Source organism: Lissotriton helveticus, chromosome 4_1 (genome assembly GCF_964261635.1).
Source record: "Lissotriton helveticus chromosome 4_1, aLisHel1.1, whole genome shotgun sequence".
In the NCBI taxonomy this organism is placed as follows: Eukaryota; Metazoa; Chordata; class Amphibia; order Caudata; family Salamandridae; genus Lissotriton; species Lissotriton helveticus.
Window position 1 is genome coordinate 2,106,915,758 of NC_136063.1, and position 24,536 is coordinate 2,106,940,293.

Here is a 24,536-nt window from a genome sequence, read left to right on the forward strand (position 1 = left end):
CCATTGTTTGGTCTCTAAAACAATCACCACAAATCTGAAAGTGAGGGTGCACACACTTGACAGAGTGAAGGCACAGGAGGGAGGAAAGAATGCTATGATGGGAGTTAATAGTAAGGAGGCTGTTTTATTGCACTCCGCACTTTCATTATGCCAATTCAAACATGTATATCGCGAAGAGGCCGTGGGTTAGAGGTGATAGCTGCATGGTTGACTGACCTGCACTGTTTGGAAACCTTAAAAAGTAAAGTAAAGTCCACATTTGTAAAGCGCACAATCACCCGTAAGGGTCTCTAGGCGCTGGGGGGCCGTCGGGAAGATTAAGCGAGCTATTGCCCAGAGTCACATGGTGCTGGGCTGACCTGCCGCCGTAGCCGGGGATCGAACCGTGGTCCCTAGATTCCAGCGTTAAAACAAACACCTTATAACAAAAACACTTATAATGTACAGAATCTTAGGTCTTGCAAGCCCACCCTTCCGTGCTGTGCCATTTTCCAAGTCTTCGTTCAGGAAGAAGCCTGTCCTGGAAAAATAAATCTTGCAATGTTTCCCTGGTAAATATTTCTGCAGTCACAAGTGCAAATAATATTCTTATGCATTAGGCCTCCTTGGATAGCCCTCTACGGCCACTGTCTGAAATGTCACTCATATTTTAGATGGGCTAAAGTGCTATAATTTGGAGTTTTATTCGATGAAGCTGTTTTGTTGGTACACTAGTTTATTAGCGAAAGGGATGAACTTTCACAGCAGCCACATCTGAAGACCGCTGTGCATTCTCAACCTGCAATGCAAGGATTAAAAGATCCCCAGCTACTGGACTTATCATTGCTGGGACGTGCAGACTCCTGGAAAGCCTTACGCTGTAGTCCAGTGGATGCTGGTGACAAAAAACACAAATCCCCTCACTATGCAATGCATCATCGGACTGTTCTATCAAGGGCCTCTGCCATCGGCATTCCTGAAAGCATTGCAGTTTCATAAGCAGCAGCATTATAACCCTACCTGTAAATTCAACATAGAACACTTGCTATCGTCTAATCCCGAGCCAATTTCCAGTAGGCATCAACTGTAGTGCAAACTGACCTAGCGTCCGTGGAAAGTGGAATGCTTTTCAACTGCATGTGTACATGTACAAAAGCAAAATAACATACACAATTTCACTGCCTGATAGAATAAATCTTTTGCGCCGTGTTCCCCATGAGCTGGCGACTTGTGGACTTTAACTGACAACTTCTTCTGCAAATACACCATCTCTCTTGGCCAAAGGTTGAAAAATGAAAAAGACCAGCGTGGAACATTGTGGGAACTGTAGGACGCAGTGATTAGAAAAATCGAGGAATGCATCTGGGTTGAGCAAGGAAGGCCATCCAGAGGATAGCTCATGTACAGCACTAGCACCGCCTTTATTGAGAGACACAGGAACAGTATCAACTTCATCCACAAGATGGCATTGTTTGTCATGATTTTGAAAAGGAGCAAGAACTGCAGTATTTGTTTGAATGCCAAACTATTAAATAGTCTCAAAAAAACTATTTGGAACCAATCACTTAGAAATAAGACAGCACAATTCGTGGTTGCATGTGAATCTATGAACAATGAAAATGTTTATGTTTGTGAAAGTTTTAAAAATTGTCATTATTTAAACATAAGAAAATGTGAATGTAATAAAAAGAAAAGCACACAGTTACAGGAACACATTTTACTGCATTGTAGCTCTATGGAAAGCCAGTCCGATAAATATAAACACTATACAGGGCTTAAAGGCAGTCTCCCAATTCCGCAAAAAGCGGATTTTACAAAGAAAACAATGCAAAAATATTTACAATGGAAGACGAAGCCAGATAATTAAGCTCAACTTTAAAACTTATCTGTGAAGCAAGAATAGCAAAAATAATGAACAGTATCAACCATGTTTTCAGTTTGTAATGAAAAACAATGTCCAATAACAAATTAAACTTAAATTAAATTTACAGGACAAAAAACATTGTTTTATCATTGGTATTTCCATACTATACAGTAGAGTAAACTGGTAGCTGGAAGAGAAAATATAGTTAGCGATATGTATGACATATTTTGAAAATGTTTTCCAGCACAATACTGAAGAAATTAGCACTCATTGTAAACTAGATAGAAAGATTGCATATTCATTATGCCACGCCTGCTAACTCTTCTTTTCACAACTATGAGGTTACCCACTGTTCAGCATTTGAATTTATTATACTGGTACCATTAGATCAGTGCTCTATATTGTACAGCGGGCAGCCTTGGGACCACAAAAATGATCAAAAGATGGCACAACTTAATACAATAGCAAATATTAAGCTATCTGTACCAGCAATTATGCAAACAAAAACAATGACATTTTATTTTTTATTTTTTAAATAAATAGTAAACTGTATTCAACAGCTGCAGTCAGTGACAGCAGTGAGAACTAAGTGTGTACCGTACTCCACAATGTACATGTGCTTGTCAACTCTGCAAAATAAACCTTGGTGACCAGAGAAATTATGGAACAAAGCTAGTTAACATGGGCTCTGCGGCCAGGTATTCCTGAAGAGCTTTACTCCTACGTAAAGTAAGGGGAAGGAAGAAATAAAAATAGTACCAACAGAAAATAACAACCCTGGGTAAACGTTTGTCTCAAATACACATGAAAGGGAAATGATAATGTCATGAAGCTAAACTAGAGAGAGCACTTGAGGACAATCTATCCAGGCATGATCTGGCAGTGGAAACCCAGAGTGTTAGTGTGCTCCATTCTTCTGAAATGAGAATAGACTGCCACAGCTCAACAAGCCACAACCACAGGAAAACAATAATTCTGCTTTCAAGTGCCAAAAGAACTGAACAGTTGGTTAGAACAAAATCCTTCTGTCACAAATCAACCACGGCCTGGTGGCTGGGAAGGAGAAGGCACGTGGGCTAGAGATTAACGCACCATCTGAAGGCCCTCATACACAACCAGAACCATGAAGCTCGTGGTGCTAACATAACTTCATATTTTCAGAACAAAAGACTACAACGGCTTGTAGCAAGTCAATATTCAATTATATTCTAGGGCCCTGTTTCACACTGGCAAACGTTGTACCTTGGAACTGGCAGGACAGGAAGAGTGTCCTATGTAATAAAACTTTGTTCAGTCATAATTTGAACATTATGAGGCAGCGTCCGGTATGGGATGATGGAAATTAACAGCATGGCATGAGTACATCTCTACTAGGATTTCTACATATCGAAGTTTAAACAGATTCATTCAGCGTTTTTTTAAATTACACACAAATGCTCCTTTCAGGTTTGTAAAGACCACAGCAATGTTCAAATAAGAAATACTAAACCAAAAACAAGAGTAGATCATCTGTTCCACACCCTGTTTAGAAAATGTTTGACAAATAAAAATGGAGCCCACATCCGGTGTCTTTCCATTTAACCTACATCCAAACGGGATAGTAATGTACAGATTCTGCCGCTTTTTCCGTATTCGTGAACAAAAGAAAAAAAAAGGGGAACTCAAATAACGGATGCAATATTTTCATGGACAGATCATGTTTAAATCCTGTTTAGCACATGATGCTATACAGAAACACGTTTTCTAGTAAATACCATCTGTTCACACTTAACATTCTTTTTCATAAATATAGAAGTTTCGAGGTCAAATGACTTGTATTAATATAATAGCCAAAAAAAAACATTTATCATGTCAGATGTGACTGACTAGCATTCTTAAGTTAAAATACGATGACATTTTAAACTCTCAACATTTTTTTCACTAACATGTTTAACAATCACTTATTATTGTACCTGAAACCATATATTAAATATTGTACCATCAACTACAATCTGAGAATATATAAACTTCTTCTTTAACCCAATAAGGAAGAAAACTCATTTTCGGAATTCAAGTCTACATAAGCATGACAAAATTCCATCACCAAAACATTAATATTAATTAATTCACATATTTTGTCAGTCAAATGGCCTATAACGCTGATCAGATGGAAATTAAATTATCGTGGGTGTCCATTTGAATACGGGTTCTGCTGACTACGAGATTTGAAGCGTCTGTACCAATGACATGAAATCCCATATTTGCAGCAGAAAACCACAAAATGTTCTTCTTTCACCAAGGGTTTCCACAGAAATACAGTCAGTCTCCTATAAAAAAAAAAAAAAAAAAAAAGAAGTTAGTCATTAAAATTTATGCCATGAAAATCCAAATACTGATTTTGCTGAACAAAAACTGGGAACAGTAGTGGGTCATTTGCAAATATTGCCTTTTAGAGCGTCTGGCCACAGAGTTCTAAATGGCCAAAAAAGTGCACCTGAAATTAAAGTCAGAATTAATCAACCATCTAAAGCAAAAAGGTCTTGTTCAGAAGTACAAAAACAGGCGGTTTAACAATAGTAGATTTCGGCATTGACTGACCATTTTTAAAGCTAGATCTGATTTTATTTATTTCTCATTGCCAGATAAGAATACTAATGGGATAGACATCTTTTTAGGCCCAAACAGACCGAGTTTTTAAATGAATTATTTTTCTGCTGTTCTGGCTCTCCTGTATAGTAGTGTTACACACAAAGTAAGTGAGCAAAATATTTGAGGCATGGTTCATACTTAGGTCTCGCATTTACTTAAGTTTGAGCTATTAGCATTGTAAATGACAATGTCTTTCATTTATGTTTTGATTTTAAAAACCAAGAAGAAAAGGCATTGTCATTTACAATGCCAATAGCTTAAACTTGCGTAAATGCAAGACCAATTATATTGAAAATGCTTGTTTGCTTTTAGTTTGCATAGTGGAAGCACGTAAAATGCTTTTACTTTCTGGGGCATATGGTTAATTGAATGATTTCTGCACCCCACATATCAAAGCACACCTGATGCGCAGACCTCTTTTTGTAGACCCAAAGAGGTGGCCTCTTCACACCACTTAAATTAATATTTCATAGCCCCAGCACTGCCATCAAAGCGCCTGAGCCAGGATTGGTAAATGTGCTCTGAAGTTTTAATGTGTTTTAATGAGCTAAGAGACCCATGCAGTGATGTGTTACTTGTAGGCCACGGGTTCGGTTCTGCAGATGAAAAAATGAAGCACTTCTTAAGAGGCACTATGAACGACAAAAATGTTATACCAAACTGAAACCTTAAGTTGAAACCAAACTGGAAACTAACTTGAAATAGACTTGAAATTCCAACTCCCTCAACGTGGTATACGGCGTTTTTCTGGTGTTTCGGCATGCCTGGGATCCGGTTGCTCTGCTTTTCAGACAACAATAACAAAGTGATGGGGATGCGGGCAGTCCACACGGGCGCTGAAGCTGAACAGCCATGGACAAAACCAAATGTAAAAAAAAAACTCACTGAAAATCTGTGCTTTCGATTTTGTGACTGTCCACAAACCAAAAACAAGTATTAGCCTCACTGTTCATCCCTAGCAAGCTGCTGTTTGTATATATGTTATAATAATTAGAGCATGCATTGCAAGTGTTCTACATCTTCTCTGCTTAGCAAGGCACTACGACACCAGACTTTCGGCGCTTGACGTACCACTCTGGATTGACAGGGCTGCAGACTTAGAAGCGCGGCTGCGCCCCCTCCCCCCACGGTCCGAATAGGAAAGGTTTGGAGAGTCCACTCAGAGGAGCTGGAGGGACGCGGACACCAGAAGAGCGGACGAGAGTTAAATCATATATGTCTGCTAATTGCTGCCTCGACAACAGCAGAACTGCATGTTCACGCTAGGTACGTTTATTCAGGTGTGCACTAATTTGTTTTAACGAAATCCACGGCATTAATTGATGAGCGAAGATCCTCTCTGTTGAGAACAAAGCAATTAAAAACACATCATAAAACGCGATAGTTTTCTAGATAGACATCTGTATAATCCAATAAAATATATAAGAGCCGCCCTCCAATGAGTACAGACTTTCACCAACAAAACTTTTCTTGCAAAATACAGAGCTGTCTGCCGGGGGATTTGTTCTCCGTTTAAAATGCAGGGAGAGTTTGAGAACCTTACTTACTGCCAGGACAAAAAAGGGCGGGGGGGGGGCTGAGGCGGGTATTAATGTGGGCAATGACTTAGACTAGGTTTCTGCTGCTGACTGAGGCCTGGATGACCAAGAAGTGTCTGCGAACCCAGAATGTGTAGGCCCTCATGAAGACTTTTCTTATCTGCTTGTTAAATGAATAAAAAAAGTAGACAAGAAAAGTCTTCACAACAGGCTCGAAGCACACAGAGAAAAAAAAAAGCTTGCCATCTGGTTTCATTCAGCCGCTTGTATTTGCGTCTGGCCCGAGTGAAAACAGATGCGCTTGTCACGATGGGCAGCATCACAAAACTGCAAGGGCGTCAACCAAAGTGACAGCCAGCAAACCAAAAGCACTGAAAAAACATTAATTACGACCAAATCCAATTGGAAAAGGTCGAGACACAGGGGCGTGGATTAAAGGCCCCTTCTTTCTAATGTTTACTATAGCTCTAGCAGGCGATGAGCGCATGCGTGCTCCAACGCCAGGGCGAGACCTAACAAGTATGGGAAAAGCCAACAAGTCCAATTTTAATGTACCAACAAATGTAGACTCAGAAATTCTTAAATGCTGTTTGCATGAACAGATGTGTTAAAGACTATCCTACTGGCTGCGCCAATACTGGCAAATGTAGCAAAATATATTTTAGAAAACGCATGCACTAACATTTGGTGTAGTTTGTCGTTGACATACTACAACTCTGATACTGACACAAGTCTTTCTTTAATGTATTTTGATAGTAGGGCATTTGGTTTTAAAAGCATGGTTATTTTCCTAAATAATCGCTGCATTTTAAGTACACCAAGACTCATAATTTGCTAGGACACTGGGGGGAAATCTTTAAAACGAAAGTTTTTATTTGGAGAATTACTCACTTGTGATTTTCTGTCAAGGAGAATTCAGAATTTTAGGAGGGACTACATGCAATAGAAGTGTTCTTGACAGTATACAAATTGCACATAACTGGCCATTGAGAGACTAATTGGTAAGTATTCATGGATGCGAAGCGCCTTTTTTTCCTGTTCTTTGCTACTGCAGATACCATTTTGGTTAGCGGTCGGGCTCTACTGGTGAATTTTCCTCCTTTCCCTCCAGATCGCGGTACATTATAGAATTTCGGCCATGCAGCAGACTATGATACTGACACGCGTCTGTTTAAAGTATTTTGATAGTAGGGCACAGTTTTTTTTTTAATTTTTTTTTTTTTTTCACAAAATTTTTATTGAGAGAGTTTGGTAGTGATATGAACAGAACAAATAATAGCAGATAAAGTCCATGGTACAAGTACATAATAAATCGAGAAGCGGTGAAGTAACATAATATGGAGTAAACATAACATGCGGGGGAAAAAAAAGTAAACAGGTAAATAAAGAAAATGACAATTAAGCATCAAGTCCGTACAACACGAAGGGATATGTCAGCCGGCAGATAGATCGGTCATATAGCACAGCAGGGTGAATCACAACCATCAAATGACATATTGAGAAGTTGTTTGCCACAACAAAGTTTTAGGTGTCTCACGGAGGTTTGAAGAGATCAAAATGAGCGTCAAGTGAGACCCATAATTTCCTGTGTTGTGGGCGCCATGGGTGAGAGGCAAGTGCAATGGTATCGGCACCCCTGAGGTTAGAAACCCAGTTGAGCCAATGGGGGAAGGAGGCTTTGGCTGTATTTTTCCAGTTGGACGTTATGACTTTAACTGCCGCCGTCAGTAAAAGATCAAGTAGGGCTTTGTCATTTTCATTTAAAGTGACAGCTTTGGAAGAACCCATAACTAGAGTAGCAAATTCTCTCGGGAGAGAAACGTGCAGGGCTTTGTTAACAAAGTCAAATATCCTGTCCCAGTATGTGGCAACCCGGGGGCATTTAAATATTAGATGTTCAAGGTCTCCTCCCGCTTCCGAACAATTCCAGCAGGAGTCATTGTCTTTGATGTTGTGCAGAAAAAGTCTCCTGGGGGTCCAAAAGGCTTTGTGTAAGAGCCAGAATTTAGTTTGGGATAGAGTTGGGCTAATTTTGTGTCTTGTGGTCGATTCCCAAATTCTGGCCCACTCGTTATCAGATGTGGGAGTGGAGGAAAATGCTTCCCAATAGGATTGTAATGCAGAGACCAGGTTAGATGTCTGTGGTTTGATCATTTTGTACATTCTGGATACCTGGTGGCCAAGTCTATTAAGGGTGGATAAAAGGCCAGGAAGTGAGGGGGATGTGTTGCCCAAGTTTGCTTTGGTTAGGGCCACCTTAACTTGTAAAAAATAGTAGAAGTCCATGTTCTCGAGTTGAAATCTATCCTGTAATTCCTTGAATGTGAGTGGTGTTTGGCCCTCGTAGAGGTGGTGAGGGAAGTGTATACCCTTCCTGATCCAAGAAGGATTATACAGCGGTTTACCTTTGTATGTTATAGCGTTATTCCGCCATAGAGATTCCCACTTTGAATTGCGAAATTGATGGGGTAGAGATTTACTTATATGGAGGAGGGAGTTCTTAGTGTTTTTAAATATGATATTAGAGTCGATATCGGGACGCACTTTGATGGTGAGGAGGGAGGAGGGGTCAAGGCCTTCCACTAGGGATTTTTCGATGTGTAACCACACAGGTGTGTAATCAGGCTGTGGTGTGAGCCAGATCGCACCTTGCCTGGCCAGGAAGGCGGTCTGGTATAGTCTAAAGTCGGCCAGATTGACGCCACCCAAGGATTTATCTAGTCGTAGCTTTTTCATGCTGATCCTGGCTTTTTTTCCTTGCCAGAGGAAGGAGGTAATTACCTTATCCAGTTTTGAGTGGAAATCGTTAGAGAGCGTTAGGGGAAGCATCGAGCTCAGGTAATTGACCAATGGGGAGATCATCATTTTTATCGTCTCTATCCGACCCCACCATGTAATGAATCGCGGCGACCAACCATCCAAGATTCTTTTAATTTTCGCTAGTGTGGTCGATTCATTGTGCTTGAGTGTACTTAGTATGTTGTCGGTGAATTCTATTCCTAGGTACTTAATGACATCCGGTTGCCAGGCTAGACCTGAATTTCCAAGGACCTCTTTGGTAGTATGTACATTAAGGGGTTTAACTTCGGATTTGTCCTTGTTTAACTTATAGCCGGACAAAGCCGAGTACTTACTGATGGAGTACATAAGTCCCTTAATTGATAGGGTTGGGTGTTCTGTGGCTATTAAGATGTCGTCGGCATATGCCGCTAGTTTTATCTGAGTGTTTCCGAATGTGACACCTGCGATGTCCTCATTTTTCTTGATGTCGGTGAGTAGTGGCTCAAGAGCCAGCAGAAATAGAGCCGGTGAAAGTGGGCAACCCTGTCTAGTTCCTTGGAAGAGGCGGAACGGGTCAGAGAGTGTTCCATTAATAGATATACGGGCGGAGGGGGCGGAGTATAGGGCCATCACCATTTTAATGAAAGAGTTACCCAGATTGAATGCGCCCATACAATGCTGAAGAAATGGCCATGAGACTTTGTCGAATGCTTTCTCAGCATCTAGGGTTATTGCAACCATCGGCATTTTGCAGTTTTTCGCTTTTTCAAGTATGTGGCATAGGAGTCTGGTGTTGTCATTCGACATCCTGTGTTTCAAAAATCCTACTTGTGACGGACTTATCAATTTGGGCAGTACGGCGTTTAGTCTAGTTGCTAAGATCTTGGCATAGATCTTGCAGTCAATATTTATGAGTGAAATGGGGCGGTAATTTTTTGTCTGGAGGGGATCTTTCCCTTCCTTGGGTATAACAATTAATGTGGCTTCACTCATCGAGGGAGAGATACTCCCACTGGTGGCGGTGGAGTTGAACACGGTTTGGAGTGTCGGGGAGAGTTGGCTGTCAAAGGCTTTGTAGAAAGAGGCAGAGAAGCCATCAGGGCCCGGGGCTTTGTTGCTTTTGAGTGTTTTTATGGCCGTCGAGATTTCTGTGATGCTGATGGGGGACCCTAGATTTAATTCGTCTATCTCTGAGAGTCTGGGGAGGTCTAGGGCCTTTAGGCACTCTATACATGTCTGTGGGTCCAGGGGCTTATCATTCCTGTATAATTCTTCGTAAAATTGCTTAAAGGTATCAAGAATCTTGGACTGGTTGGTGTGCGTATTATTAGCGGGATCTCTTATAGAGGATATGGTTGTTAGTTTCTGCTTGTGTTTAAGGTAGGAGGCCAACAGCTTCCCGGCTCTGTTTCCCTCACACAGCTTCAAGGCTTTGAAGTGGTTGATCCACACGCCTGCTCTCTTGCTCACAATGGAATTATACTCGTATTTCTTTTTTATGAGTTGGTCAAGGGGATTGGATTCTTGAGGATTGGTTTTGTGTAAGGATTCTAGTGATCTGATCTCCTGCTCCAATTGCTCCAGTTCTTTATCGCTTTGTTGGCTCTGGTTCTTATATTAATAATAACTCCACGGATCGTGGCTTTGAGCGCATCCCAGAGGATGTTTGGGTCTGTGTCAGGGACATTATTTAAGAGTAAGTACTCTTCAATGGCTTTAGTAATCTGTAGTTTGTCGTCAGGGTTGGTTAGCGTTTCATCGTTGAAACGCCATCTTCTGGGCGGTCTGATTGAGCGGGAGCCTGCAAGTTTGGTGTGGATACATGCATGATCGGAGATCAGTTTAGGGGCGATGTCGGTTTCCTCGATTAGGTGTGCAAATGTGGAGGATATTAGGATAAAGTCAATACGCGAGTAGGAGTTGTGGGGAGTGGAGTAAAAGGTGAAGTCTCTCCCATCAGGGTTTTGTAGACGCCATGAGTCTTTAAGGCAGTACCTTTCGCATAGCCGCAGGAGTGCTTCATGTGAGCGTGATGGGTGAAAAGCGCATTTGGACTGCCTGTCTAGTAAGGGGTCTAGAGGAAGATTAAAATCGCCTCCCACAATGAGAAGGTCGTCCTGAGGGATATGCTCCATCGAGCGGGAAACGGAGTCCCAAAACCCGGGGTCGTCTGAGTTAGGGCCGTAAATGTTCACTACGTGTATTGGGTCCTCTTCCCTGCGTAGATGGGCCACCAGAACCCTTCCCTCCGTGTCATGAGTGTATGAAACTAGTGTTATGTTTGACTTCTTTGATATCAGGGTAATTAGACCTCCTTTCTTGTGCGGTGCAGGGGATGACAGTATATGGGAAGACCAATGGACGTTTAAGAAACGTGTGTCCTCTTCCGATAGTTTAGTTTCCTGTAGGAGGATAATATCCCCCTTAGTTTTGGCGATGTAGTCGAACACTTTCCTCCTTTTTACAGGGTGGTTAAGACCCTTAACATTTAACGAAACTATGTTGAGATCATCCGCTATTGATTTAGTGTTAGACATTAGTGGGCAAGGTTATCGCTAAGTGGTGATCTGGTGGTGGGCAGAACAATGAGACAAACATCCCCGTGGGAGCCTGTGTGCTAATACAATAACAAGTGGACAGAGCTAGTGAAATGGCTAGGGATATAACTAGCGTCCTTGTGTTGTAGCGGGATGAAACAGACAGAAAAAGGGACAAAAAATAACACAAAAAGATATACAATGCAATAAAGTACCAACAATCATTATCTGCTGAAAACTCTCTTTTTCCCAATCCCCATGCAAGCCCTCCCAATACCCCCTCCCCCCCTCCCCCCCCCAATACGTACGTAGGGAGTACGACGACAGTACCTAGCTAGGCAAAACAGGAGTTATTAAACATTAGCAATAGATATTCATTAGTTCCAATGTCAAAACGTAAGAGGATTTAGATGTCCAGACTGTGTGGCAGCGGGTAATATTTACTGCAGCAATAATACGTGCGTAATGATAGTGTTTGTGCGCAATAATATGCTGTATTAAACCAGGAGTGACTGTCTGCAACGTGCAGACGAAAGCAGTAAGAAGGTTAGAACCAGCTAAATGTTGCGTCAAGAAAACTTGAATCGTTAAAGTGGATTGAACTCCCTGTAGTAAGGGCAATATATGTGCACCGAAGCATATAACAGCAATAATGACAAACTAGTAGCGACTATTTGCGTCGTGCAATAGAGTCTAAGTGTGAGAGTAGAACCTGCTCGACATTATGCAGTAACCACCAACCCTGTTGCAAACTAAAGGAGATAATAAAACGTCACTTATCGAGTGGGCGGGCTAGCAAACAACTAGAGAAGGCAACTATTACAAAGCTATTACAAAACTACAAGTACAAGTACACAAGTACATAAGTACACAAGTACACAATAGTGCGACCTGGAAAGGATAGAGATCCGATAGACCTCTACTTTGTCATGATAGTCACGTGGTCTTCCTTTTGTTGGAAGGGCCATTCGATTGGTCCATTTCCTGAGGTGGGCCATTTTGCAGGTAGTTTTCCAGATCTTTCGGGTCCGTGAAGAATTTTGCGCGGCCGTTTATTGTGATTTTGAACTTGGCTGGACCTGCAAAGGAGTAGGGTATGCTCTTGGATCTAAGCTTGGCGCGGATTTCCAGGAACCCCTTGCGAATCTCCACTGTGTCCTTGGAGTAGTCCTGTGTAAAGATGATCCTCTGACCTTCCCAAATGATGGAGTGCTGCTTCCTTGCGTATTTGTAGGATCAGATCGACGTGCTGATATCTGAGTGGTTTGCATATCATTGGTCTGGGGCCCTTCTCGCGGTTAGTAGTGAATGTGGGGATTCTATGCGCACGATCTAGCTCCAGACCATGCGGGAAAGCAATGCCGGTGATCATGGGGATCCATGCTTCCAGGAAAGTCACGCAAGAGTCTGCATCTTTTTCTGCGTTTTCGGGTATGCCAAAAATTCTAATGTTCCCTCGCCTGTTGCGGTCTTCCAACTCAGCATGTTGGCGTCTGAGGGTGTTAGTGGTGTCTTCAAGGCGCTGTATTCTAGTAGCTGATTGACGTGCGAGGTCCTCCACGTCGCTGATGCGCTGTTCCGCTGTGTTCAGCCCGGATTTTAGGTCATGTATATCAGCTCTGATGGCCGTTAGCTCAAGCTGCATAGCATCAGTATTCGCCTTAGTGGATTTGGAGATAACAGTGAGGTCTCCTAATTTTTTCAAAATCATTTCCATCGTGTCCGCCATGTCTGGTTTGCTCTTAATAGGGGAGTCAGAAATATGCGGCCCAGGTTTCACCTTCTTAGAATTTGTCTTTTCATCTCTGCCCGCCATTTTGGACGTGAGGTTGGAGAATAAGAGATGTGATTATCAGTTAGCTTGTCAGGAACACCTGTCTTGGGTCAACGATGAAAGTGAGGACTGAGAAGAACCTTCAGTTACCCCGTCTGGGAGTCGTCGCCGGGCTTAATCAGAGAGGTAGGAACAGGTTGCAGTTGCGTGGCCAGTATTGATGGTTAATACCAGGGGGTTTGTTAGACCGATGATATCGCAGGTAGATCCGCAATGACCCACAAGGAGATCCTGTTCAGAACCAGGAAGGCAGGTGGGCACGGATAAGCAGGTGATTTCCTTAGTGCTGGCAAGCCGGTTGGCTCTGTGATTGTAGGTGAGTTGTCCCTGGTCTAGGGTTTGTCAGCTTGACAGTGTTGCAGGCAAACTGGGTGGCTGGTAAACTGGCTGGCTCTGTGTTGCAGTGTTGCAGATGGAAATAGGGATTTGTATGAGACACTACCAGTATGTTTAAAATTCGTGGACCTCAAAGATCGATGGAAGCCTCATCAAAGGCAGGCAGAAGGTCTTCTCCTTGATAACAGAGGAGAACCCCTTCCCCAAATAGATGTTTAGTGGCTTTTAAGGCTGAAAGCAAAATCGGCTCGTTTTCTGAGGATGGCCGCCATCTTAGGGTCAGGCAAGACGGGCAGGAAACAGCATTAAAATGCTAGGATTGCGCTGATGTGATCGCCTCTTACCGGCATGTGAGGGATTCCATCGTTGGTGTTAGCATCCACGGTGTACTAGGATTCGAGCTGTTGTGGTCGGGTAATGGAGCCCGAAGTGGTGGTCAGGCATCGCCGATGCGACGGGGCGCCGCCATTTTGAAAGGTACCGATGTCGGCGCGTGGGCGCTCCAAAAAGCAGCAAAAGTCCTCGTGAGGTTGATCAAGGTCGGCGGTCAGGGCACCGGAGGGCTCTGCGAGGCATGAGGCATCGGATCCGTCGTTTCTCCTGCTGAAACGGACGATGAGTCAGCTGGGAACCGAAGTAGTCGCTCTTCTGACTTGCGGAGCTCGAGGTTAGGCGGCCATTCGCACCGCCGTCCAAGCCACGCCCCGTAGGGCACATAGTTTTGAAAGTATAATTCTTTGAGTTATTTTGTACAGTAATTGCTGTATTTTTAGCACATCAAGACTTCCAATTTGTTTGTGTGGAGTCTTGGGGGATTTTTTTTTTAAAGTTTTCATTGAGCTAACGTGTTGATTTACTGTCAAGGGAAAATTTGTGTGGGGGGAGACATGCAGTATTTGTGTTCTTGACTGAACCCAAATTACACATGACTGGCTATTGAGACAGTAATTGCTAAGTACTCGGGGAAGTGGTGCCATGTTTTCAATCTTCTTTGCCACTGCAGAGACGCCATTTTGATTAGCGCTACGGTGAATTCTCCTTTCTCTCCCATTCATGCAACACTAACGCCAGACGCACGCAAAAGGCAAGCCCATCTGAGCATGTTCAAATCTCGGCCAGCGCCAGACGCTGTGAAAATGGCCAAATCTACTTTACAAGTGAGGACTTACTCTAGAGAAGAGCTTCTCACTTTAAGAAATGCAACTTGCTTTCCAGTACAACTTTAAAACCTAGACTAATCATTAGAAAAAATGTGGAGTATGTTATCATTGTGGGCTAACTAAATAATCCAGAGGGACTCGCCTGTAGAACCAAGTACCTATCGTACTTAAAGTGAGTCTTCTAATCTATAGGCAAATCCCCCAACAATATATGTCCGGCATTAAGAGCCTGTCTCTTTAACTGCAGATCACTCTCTAAACACTCGCCTGGTGTGTTCAATTTACTTTAACAATACATGGAATTTCATTTTTTTTTAAAGAAACATCTGCTACAGGTCTAGCACTCGCCACCATTCCCTCTGGATATCATATCCTCTATGTTAATCATGAAGGTAAAAAAAAGGGGAGGTGGAGTTGCCATTATTTTTAGAGACACTTTTAAAGGAACCTCTAACCCACTGAGGCAAATGGAGGATATTGAGGACCTTTTTTCCTTTTCAGGAATTCTGATATACAGGCCTCCTAACTGTTCAAATAACTGCTTTTCCCAACTGTTTGATATTATTGCTCTACTTTCTGTACAATCCTCAAATTATACTGTCTGTTCTCTGGGACCTTAATGAACATATGGCCTATCTTAACTGCTCGCAAGCAGATGTGGTTAGCCTTACTCGAACAGGCATGAACCTCACACAACTGGTAAGATCTCCCACACAAAGCAGGGTATATGACTACATTTATCTTTTCTAATACTTGCGACATGCTGGTTTCTCCAGCACAATGTCTCACCTGGCCAGATCGTTTCTAATGCCCCCTTTACCTTTAAAGGGCCTCTGAATCAGAAATAATTATATAAACCACCTTCTCTCTCTCAAAAGCATGACATGGAATTGAGGAGGTATCGCTCTCCCTAAATCTACAATCTTCTGCACCCTCCTTCACAGGAGTACATGACACAGATGCAACCCATTTTACTACATGGATTACTAACACCCTGGACTCAGTGCCTCCATTAAAACGTCCAAGCCCTCAGCCCTGTGGTTCTCTTTCAAAGAGAAGATCCAGTGTAAAAAACTGGAGCAGCACCGTAAAAAATCCTCTTGTCCAAAGGATAAGGATCAATATAAAGAAGTGCTGAGATATTGCGCCAATCTTTTCCCCAAAGCACAGTTTTTCTCTCTCGAATCTTGGCAGTTTCAAATACCTCATGTGAGGTATCAAAAACTGTCCATTCTTTTCTCTCTCCTGAGGCAGTAAATAGCAAAATCAGTCCATCACTCGAACTTTGTGATGAGTTATCTTTTTGGAGGATAAAATTCAGAAAATATATGCTACCTTTCGAACCGGCAATATAACAGATGCCGGCAGAATCTGGGGTACAACAAAGTCATCTAATCTTAAATGTTCCAAAAACGTCAGAGTAAGTTCGCTGAAACAGCTTGAGAAATGTAACTCAGGATCCTTACCCACCTCAGATTTTAACAATTAACTACCTCTACCATAAATCCGGTGGTCAATAAAATACAGAACACCTCACCAGAGGATGGCTGTTTTCAATCGGACTAGAAACATGCTTTCTCCAGCCCTTACTTAAGAAGCTTCCGGCACAGCCAGTCAACTTCAGTAATTTTAGGTCCATTTCACTTTTACCAGCAGCAGTCAAAATCTTGGAGAAATTGGTCAATGGCCAGTTCTCCTCTTTTCTAAAATGTAATGGTCGATTGCACAATTTACATTCTGGCTTCCGACAAGGTAGGAGTACTGAAACTGCCTTGTTGGAAGTGACTGAATATATTAAAGAACATCTGGACTGTGGTCGGTCTGCGATGGCGATTATGTTGGAATGCGATCCCAGTTAGGCTCCCTAGTACCACTTCAGTTTCAACCAGGGTATGAAAACCTTTCTCTTCAATAAAGATTAGACCATATTGTATTTTACTCATTTCAGTTATCATTCTCCGCTTTTCAATGCCAGGACGCTTCTGGGGAAGCATTGGTGCACTATATAAATGTTCTTCGATTAATTTAGAATAAGAAGGAAGCTGCAAAAAAAAGGTGAACAGTGTGGGAAATTGACTTCCGTGCAATTAACAATACTTTTGCACTAAAGGAAAAGTAATGCATTCCGTGCATAGTACCACTAGCGCACTAGTAAATAGCTGGTGCCAATTTTCCACCAATAATTGTGGAAAAGTTACAGAACAATGCTTGCAGACTGATCTCTAAATCTGCATCAATGTCACAATAACTGGTTTTGGTAACAGTATTACAGAATTCTGGTATAACAGCAAAACACCCGACATTAAATGACACCATTAATGGAGTGGTGCTCATTTCGCTCACATGGCTATGCAGCATCACGCCAATGTAAATACACAGTTTACTGTATTCCTAAAAGCGCTTCCACTGACAACCCAGTAACATTCTTGTAACCCTTTAGCGGGAAGCTGCATGACCCCACTAGGGGCCTTATAATTACGTCAATAATATCCCCTGGTCCTGGTAACTCCAACTCAGAGTTTCTGATTCCTGGGGCATTGAGAACTGTGGGAGGGAGGTGGCAATAGAAAGAACAGGGATCACAAGTGGACCTTGAGGGTTGCAATGGAAAAGAGAAATTGCTGGGGTAGCAAAGGGTTTGTAGGGTTCAGGGAATGGTAGTGTGGAGGGATAAGTAAGAGGTTTTTATGGTTCAGTTGTGGAAGAAACTAGGCATATACCAGACTCTTCTATGGAACCTTTAAGTCCAAGTCTGCCATTAAGGGAACACCATCATGCCGTAACTAAAAAGAGAAAATAATGTATACCAGAAACAGAAGCCTACAAACAGTAGTAAAGTTAATTGAACTTCTAAACTATTTCCACCTTTTATACCCTCTCTTCCACATTACACTAGAAAAGATTACCTAGCAGAGAAGCCTTGGGAGATGGAATACTCATTCTTTAAGTCAATACAAAAAACACATAAATCAAACTGTTCAAGTTCTTTTGATGAGGCACACACAATGTTTATAGAAAGTATGTAGCAAGTCCCATGTGGATGTCCTACTTTCTACTACTCTACCCAAGAGTTTTTCAGTGGCACAACATTCTTACACAAAACCACAATACTGCTTTAGCTAATTTGCACAAACGCTATACTTCGAGCAAAAGACGTGCTGTAGATTCCATAAAAGTATATGATGAAGACAACTATTCACAGGTTTATTAATTAACTACAAATGAAAGGTAGGCGGAGTCTAGTAAGACCAGCCTTTCTCCGGTTATCAAAAATGCTTAAAGAAGGAGTAGAAAAAAGCATGCATTACTTAAGAAAAGCGCCATTTTACACTTCATTAACCTCAAAGATATTTAAAATATTCCAGTATGCCAATGTAGTAGTTAGTCAAGAGTTGGAGATGAAGAGTCATGGTGGCCTTGAGGTTGTGTAGCCTTTTGGCAACTGCTCCGTTATCCATAATGGGCCATGTGGCATTGTCTTAAATGGCAATGCCCCCCGAGTTATTATACAGTTCTGCAAACCTGTTGATAGCACCCTCTGCAAGTATGTTTTGCAGGCTGTCATTTTTGTTATTAGATCTAGTGTAAAATTGTGTGGAGGGGTGAGGATGACAAAAGACAAGTGGCTTTGAGCTAACTTGTACTCATCTTGACAGAAAGGGGTGGGAGCTGGGGATTCCACATTTTGAATATTACTTTCTAGAAGGCCCAGACACAATGGCTGGAACAGAGGTTTGCCCTAACATAAATGGAAAAGACAAGATAACTGATCAGGGAAGCTCAACGGTTGTTGATAGATTCCATTATTTGGAATAAATGGTTACTACACTCATCTTGCTCGTGCTGGAATGTGGCCCTTACTGAAGGCAGATCCCCACATGACCTAGATCAAACGCACTGTTGTGTAACTGCTTTCATACTATTGTCATACCGTGCCCAAAAAACCCTGTAGGCCAAGACAACATTTTTAGGTCTCGGCTAGCGTAGGCTGCGCACATGCGCAGTCTCGCTGGTGAGATTTAATAACGGAGTAGCGAGGTTAAGCTCCGCCCCTCTTCTCTATTGGCTGGCCTACTAAACGGCAGCCAGCCATTGGAGAAGAGGTCCCAGTGACGTCATTCATTGGATCTAAGCCCTGTCCTTTTCGGATTGGGGGGCGTGTTTTTGACTTTTTCTACCTAGTAACGTTCCCAGTCAAAAACACACCCCCAGTCTGAAAAGGACGGGGCTAAGGCTCTGGTTTAGCTCCGCCCGCTCACAGCACACCACTGACTCCTCGTTTGTTCTCCTTCGCCTCCGCCTGGATCAGCGCGGAGGGTGAAGCCAAAAAGGTCTCCTGGCCACGGTATTCTTCCCCTCCTTTGCTGCCCCCGTGTCTGCACTCCCCTTCTACCCTTCTACATGTCTGCACCCACTCACCTCACGGGCTCCCGCCCCTCTTGCTGCTCCGCTCGGGTCTCTGCCAGTTTGTAGCCTCTCGGCCCCTCAGAGGCTGCGCTCGTTCTTTGCTCTGGTGCCACCTCGACAGCTTCCGGGGGAAACACAAGCCGCACAGGAAGGTTCCTACTGGGGGGTGGGGACCCTGAGGAGTTGAGGGCGTGTTACACGGTCAGTGGCATCGGATGTGCGAGCTTCCTGCCTTCCTGGGAGGAGAGTGCAACATGTCCCCGGGCGGGAGGCGGCCGTGATCACCGCTGCACACCCACCTGCGCCAGTCCGGCGCTTCCCCGCAGTAGGTTTGTGGTTTACGTGTCTGTGGGTTGGGAGTGCAAGACATGCTTGAAGGGGGTGGCACTGTTGACGTGCGCCGTATGGCAGACTTCCAGTCCACGGCGAGTGGAACCGGCGCACCCAGCACCGCTCACCTATGCAGAGGAGATGCCGTGCTCCTAGCAGCAAGTTGTTTACTTCTCTGAGCGCTGCGAGGCTCGCCCTCAGTGCCAGGGGCCGGAGCCCCACACCCGTCAGCACTTTCAAAGACACTGGTTGTGCCACGCACTCCAACTCTGCGGGGATAGCGAGGCGACCCTGTCTTTGGAGCATATTAGTTATTATTTAACGAGCATATGGCGGAACCAGTTTGCATGCGAACTTAACGACTTTCGTTTTGAGTGTGGAATCGGCTCCATGTGCGTCGTTCGGAGCCAAAATTATGTTTTTTCCTTTTCGGCGTGATCACGTCTTTCATTCAGTGTCACGGTTTCCAGGCGGGCACGTGTTTTGGTGTCTGACAAACTGGCAGACGCATGCGACAACTTCCTTCAGTTGTAACAGTATTGGTTAACTACTCTGGGTCGTGCTGACCGACCGTGAGAGGTTTTGCAGGGAGCACATCGGCCACTTTCGCCTCCACTGACTACTTTTTCACCTCCCTCCGAGAACCCCCGAATCCTATTCCCAGGAGCTTTTTCCATACCAGAAACGCGATTGGTGCAGAAAGTCCGAGCATTGGGGAGGAGAGCCCGAGAGGAGGGCTCCTCCACAGAGGTGGGGGCGAGAGTACGCGGAGCACTGAGGAAAACTTAGAGGGCTCGGTCCTTATAGAGCGTTTTTAATACGAAAACAAGTGCGTGCAAGAGGGTGAAGCGTGCAGAGCGGCGAGAGGGCCTCTTCCTTTACGGGGGCAGGAGCCTGCGTATACACTGGGGGGTGGACCAGGGCATTGACCTGGTGCCGTGTTTGTACATCTCTGGGATAGGGTCGTGCTTGGGGAACACATACTTGCTAAGAGACGCTTCCAGGAGACCTACGTCTACAAATAGCTCTCTTCGCGGTTGTTAGACTCAAACATAGAGGCCCCTCTGGTGCTGGCTTAAGTGCTGACCGCGGGTCAGGAAAGGTTAGCTGCAAGCCAGCAGGCATTGGGGTAGATACCGTGGCAAATCGACCAGGAGTTGTAACCCATTCAGCCTGTTTACCGTTCAGGTGGTCTCTTGTACCAATGGTGAGGCCAGACACTGACACTCCAGGAAGAAGAATGGTAGTCTGTGCTTTGACACCCCTATGATACGAATACCAAGGTCCGTCAGCTACCATTCCTCCTAGTGAGACTCACTCACCCCCACACCCACCCCCTCACACCTCACCCTCACACACCCTCAACCTCACACCCCCTCACTCTCCCTCACACCCAGCGGTGTGTGTGTCGGTGTGTGTGTCGGTGTGTGTGTGTGTGTGTGTGTGTGTCGGTGTGTGTGTGTGTGTGTCGGTGTGTGTGTGTGTGGGTGGGTGTGTGTCGCTGTGTGTGTGTGTGTCGCTGTGTGTGTGTCGCTCTGTGTGTGTCGCTCTGTGTGTGTCGCTCTGTGTGTGTGTGTGTGTGTGTGTGTGGGGGGGGGGCTGTGTGTGTGTGTGTGGGTCGCTGTGTGTGTGTGTGTGTGGGTCTCTGTGTGTGTGTGTGTGGGTCTCTGTGTGTGTGTGGGGGGGTCTCTGTGTGTGTGTGTGTGGGTCTCTGTGTGTGTGTGGGTCTCTGTGTGTGTGGGTCTCTGTGTGTGTGTGGGTCTCTGTGTGTGTGTGTGTGTGGGTCTCTGTGTGTGTGTGTGGGTCTCTGTGTGTGTGTGTGGGGGGGGTCTCTGTGTGTGTGGGTCTGTGTGTGTGTGTGTGTGTGGGTGTGGGTCTCTCTGTGTGTGGGTCTCTGTGTGTGGGTCTCTCTGTGTGTGGGTCTCTCTGTGTGTGGGTCTCTCTGTGTGTGGGTCTCTGTGTGTGGGTCTCTGTGTGTGGGTCTCTGTGTGTGGGTCTCTGTGTGTGGGTCTCTGTGTGTGGGTCTCTGTGTGTGGGTCTCTGTGTGTGGGTCTCTGTGTGTGTGCAAATGCAATAGGTATCGCATTTGCGAGAGATTAAGCTATTGGCATTGTAAATGACAATGCCATTTATTTATCTGTTTTCAAAACCAAAACAAATAACAATTTTGTCATTTACAATGCCAATAGCTCCAACTTTTGCAAAGGCGAGACCGTTGCATTTTAAAGGCTTGTTACAGTTTGGAGCCTGTTCAACGGGAGCGGGAGAATACTGCGAGTGTCAAGCTGTTTTAAGACCTCTCAACGGGGCAGTTTCTGATGCATACATACTTGGCCTATGCAGTGCGCCTCATCTGGGTTCATATTCAGAACGGCCAACGCACCCAATTATGTATGAACATTTCACTCTGGGACAGGATGAGGTTGGTCACACAAGTACAAAGCTCTCCACCGGCTTGGACATACAACACTGAAAGAGGACAAGCTGAAGTGGGAAACAATCCAATGGCCTAACATATCTGAGAAACTGAATAGTATCGGAGAACAAGCCGCACGATTTATTGAACAATGGGCACTTCAAACCCCAAATCAATTACTTTCAGCAGTCCTGAGATATGACAACACATTCATTGCCCAACGCATAAAAGGGAGAGTGCAGAGTTCTACCACATGATGTAGCAATTTCTGAACATCCTGGTGTACTGGAAAGAGATAACAGGTGTTCTGACAACAGTGACGGTATCATGAAGGTTTGTTCACCAGAAATGCGCCTCCTGGGTATGGTGTAGCGGTGCAAGAGATCCATAACAGGAACCAATACATCGACCTGGACATGCCACAGGCCAGGAGTATAACTGGCATGAACGGACAATACAATGGCTCCTGTGACTGTGAATGGCTGTAATTATATGCGGAGTGGTGGGACGTGTAGCAGGCCAGAGATAGGGAGAGGGAAACATCCATACAGAGACTGCAGCAGACTCTACTACAGATAGTGGAAGATAATATTAATATTTATGTTGTCAGCATGCTTATGCCAGTGTAGCTCAAGTGAGCAGAATCAGAGCACAGCACACACTACAAAGTTTTTACATTTCTGCTGTTACTATGTTTCTTGGTACTATGGCATTGGGGTACTTTGGGAGAAAATGATCATGTGAAAGCCCTTTTAAGTAACATACTATTAGCCATTGTATGTATTGCCAGAACGTGCTAGCAGAAACCCAAAAGATATTGCTAAAAAGACTTTGAAACACTAAGTCTATTCCAGCTACGTGGTGAAAAACGAGATCGAAAAAGGAATTTGATTATGGTCAGCACTCGTTTCAATCAATTTTTGATTAATATAGAGCACTGGTAAAATTTCTAATCACAAGTGGCTTTTTATGAAGCGCTCTAAAATCTACGCATTTGACATGCTATTGTGGACTATGAATTCCACTACTTTTGTTGGAAGGTATTTTGTGAACTTACAGTGGACACCCAAGAGGGTAACGCACAAAGAAGATTGACAAATTATTGTATAAATTATTTTACATTCCTTCCTTACCAAAAGGGTGTTCCATTATCAGGGTTATTGATATATCATATTGATAAATCGGTATAAACAATTTTAGTCGACACAGTAGGTTGGCTCAGATCAAGTTGGCAATAAAAGTCGTATATACATGAGGCCTAACGAGCCAAAAACAGTTAAGGGATTACTAGTACAGGAGGGAGAGAAGTTGTTCAACAATAAAGCCATCGTGGTGAAATCTGGGGCAAGTAAAATTCTCAATCAAAATTAACTTCAGGAAATTCATTGAATATTTCTACCTTCGTGCAAGATTTCGGAAACTATTAAATATTTTAAAACTGATCAAAAGAAACAGAATTAAAAGTAACAACAAATCATTTAAGAGTCTCTTCATTTCTCCTTCAGAAGGAAAATACTTCTGCAGCACCCCAAAAATCTGAGCAACGAGAGATAGTCCATGGGGTTGCGAAGAAAAGTTTACATGCCTGTGTGCATGATTTGTCTATGTATGTGTGCTGCTTGTGTATCTGAAACTGTGGCGTCTCCATAAGAGTGTACGTAGGTGTGATGTCTAGCTCTGTATATGTGCCATATACACTGGATATAATCTAATTTAAATGGATGTAGGCATCGATGTTGCTCTAAAAGCATAGATATGATGGAATCTATGTATTTAGATATCTGCGGGTGTGTTGCCCTGCATACATGTATAGGGCTATACTATACCACAGCCAACCCTACTAGTTTGATCAATGCCTGTTTTTCATAATAAAGCAGCAAACTTGACATGAATGTATATTAAGTTCTCGGTCCTTGTCCAACAATCAGGCAACGTTTTAATGGTAAATGTCCACTTGATCATCTCTGCTGCCTCTAACAAGCATTTGCAATGCAATAGGTCTTGCATTTACGCTAGTTTGAGCTATTGACATTGAAAATGACAATGCCTTTTTTTGTTTGTTTTCGTTTTTTAAAACATAAATAAAAGGCATTGTCATTTATTATGCCAATAGCTCAAACTCGCGTAAATGCGAGACATATTGCATTGCAAATGCTCGTTAGTGAATCTGATAGATATTCAAGAACAGAAGATGCTGCCAGACCCTGTTCGAATCCGGTAACACGCTTTCTAACCAGCTACACTGGCTGGGACCGGTAGTCTGGTTTCAAAGCAGATACATTGCTATCGCCAGGCCGAACCAAAACCGCCTTTTAATGACCTAGAATACGAAATGATCATCCATTATTAAGTACCTTCTAAATGTGAATGTAATACTAATATCTCTGTGTGTACAGCGCCTATAACAGAATGGGTGCTATATAAAAACAAGTTTCCTTCACTCTCATTGATGAATGATGACTGGTGACGCCTTCAGTGAATCAATGATGCTCTAGGCTGGGATGCACATTGTGAAGGCTGTGAGATGCACCTTCCAAAAGAAGGCTACTTCAGTATGAGACATGGCATTTGGTGGCCTCCTATCTGATCATTTAGTCTCAAATAAATCAAATGCGCACTGGAAATACACTAGGCGGGAGGACATGCACAGAAACACAAGGGGGGAGAGGATGTGGCGTTAGGGACAAAGCTGCCGACCTTGGAGCTAGGGAACCAGGTTCGAGCCT

General features: G+C 43.6%; 1 protein-coding gene across 1 annotated transcript in view; it reads right to left on the reverse strand.

Annotated features, from left to right (window-relative positions):
• Window positions 1-1,571: 1,571 nt before the first annotated feature.
• The window catches only part of IRS4 (insulin receptor substrate 4), a 54,693-nt gene continuing 31,728 nt past the window's right edge, over window positions 1,572-24,536 (reverse strand). Inside the window, exon 2 of the mRNA XM_078688786.1 lies at window positions 1,572-4,149. Coding sequence (XP_078544912.1) covers window positions 4,142-4,149 — 8 coding nt within the window. The 3' untranslated portion in view covers window positions 1,572-4,141. The remainder of the gene's footprint in view (window positions 4,150-24,536) is intronic.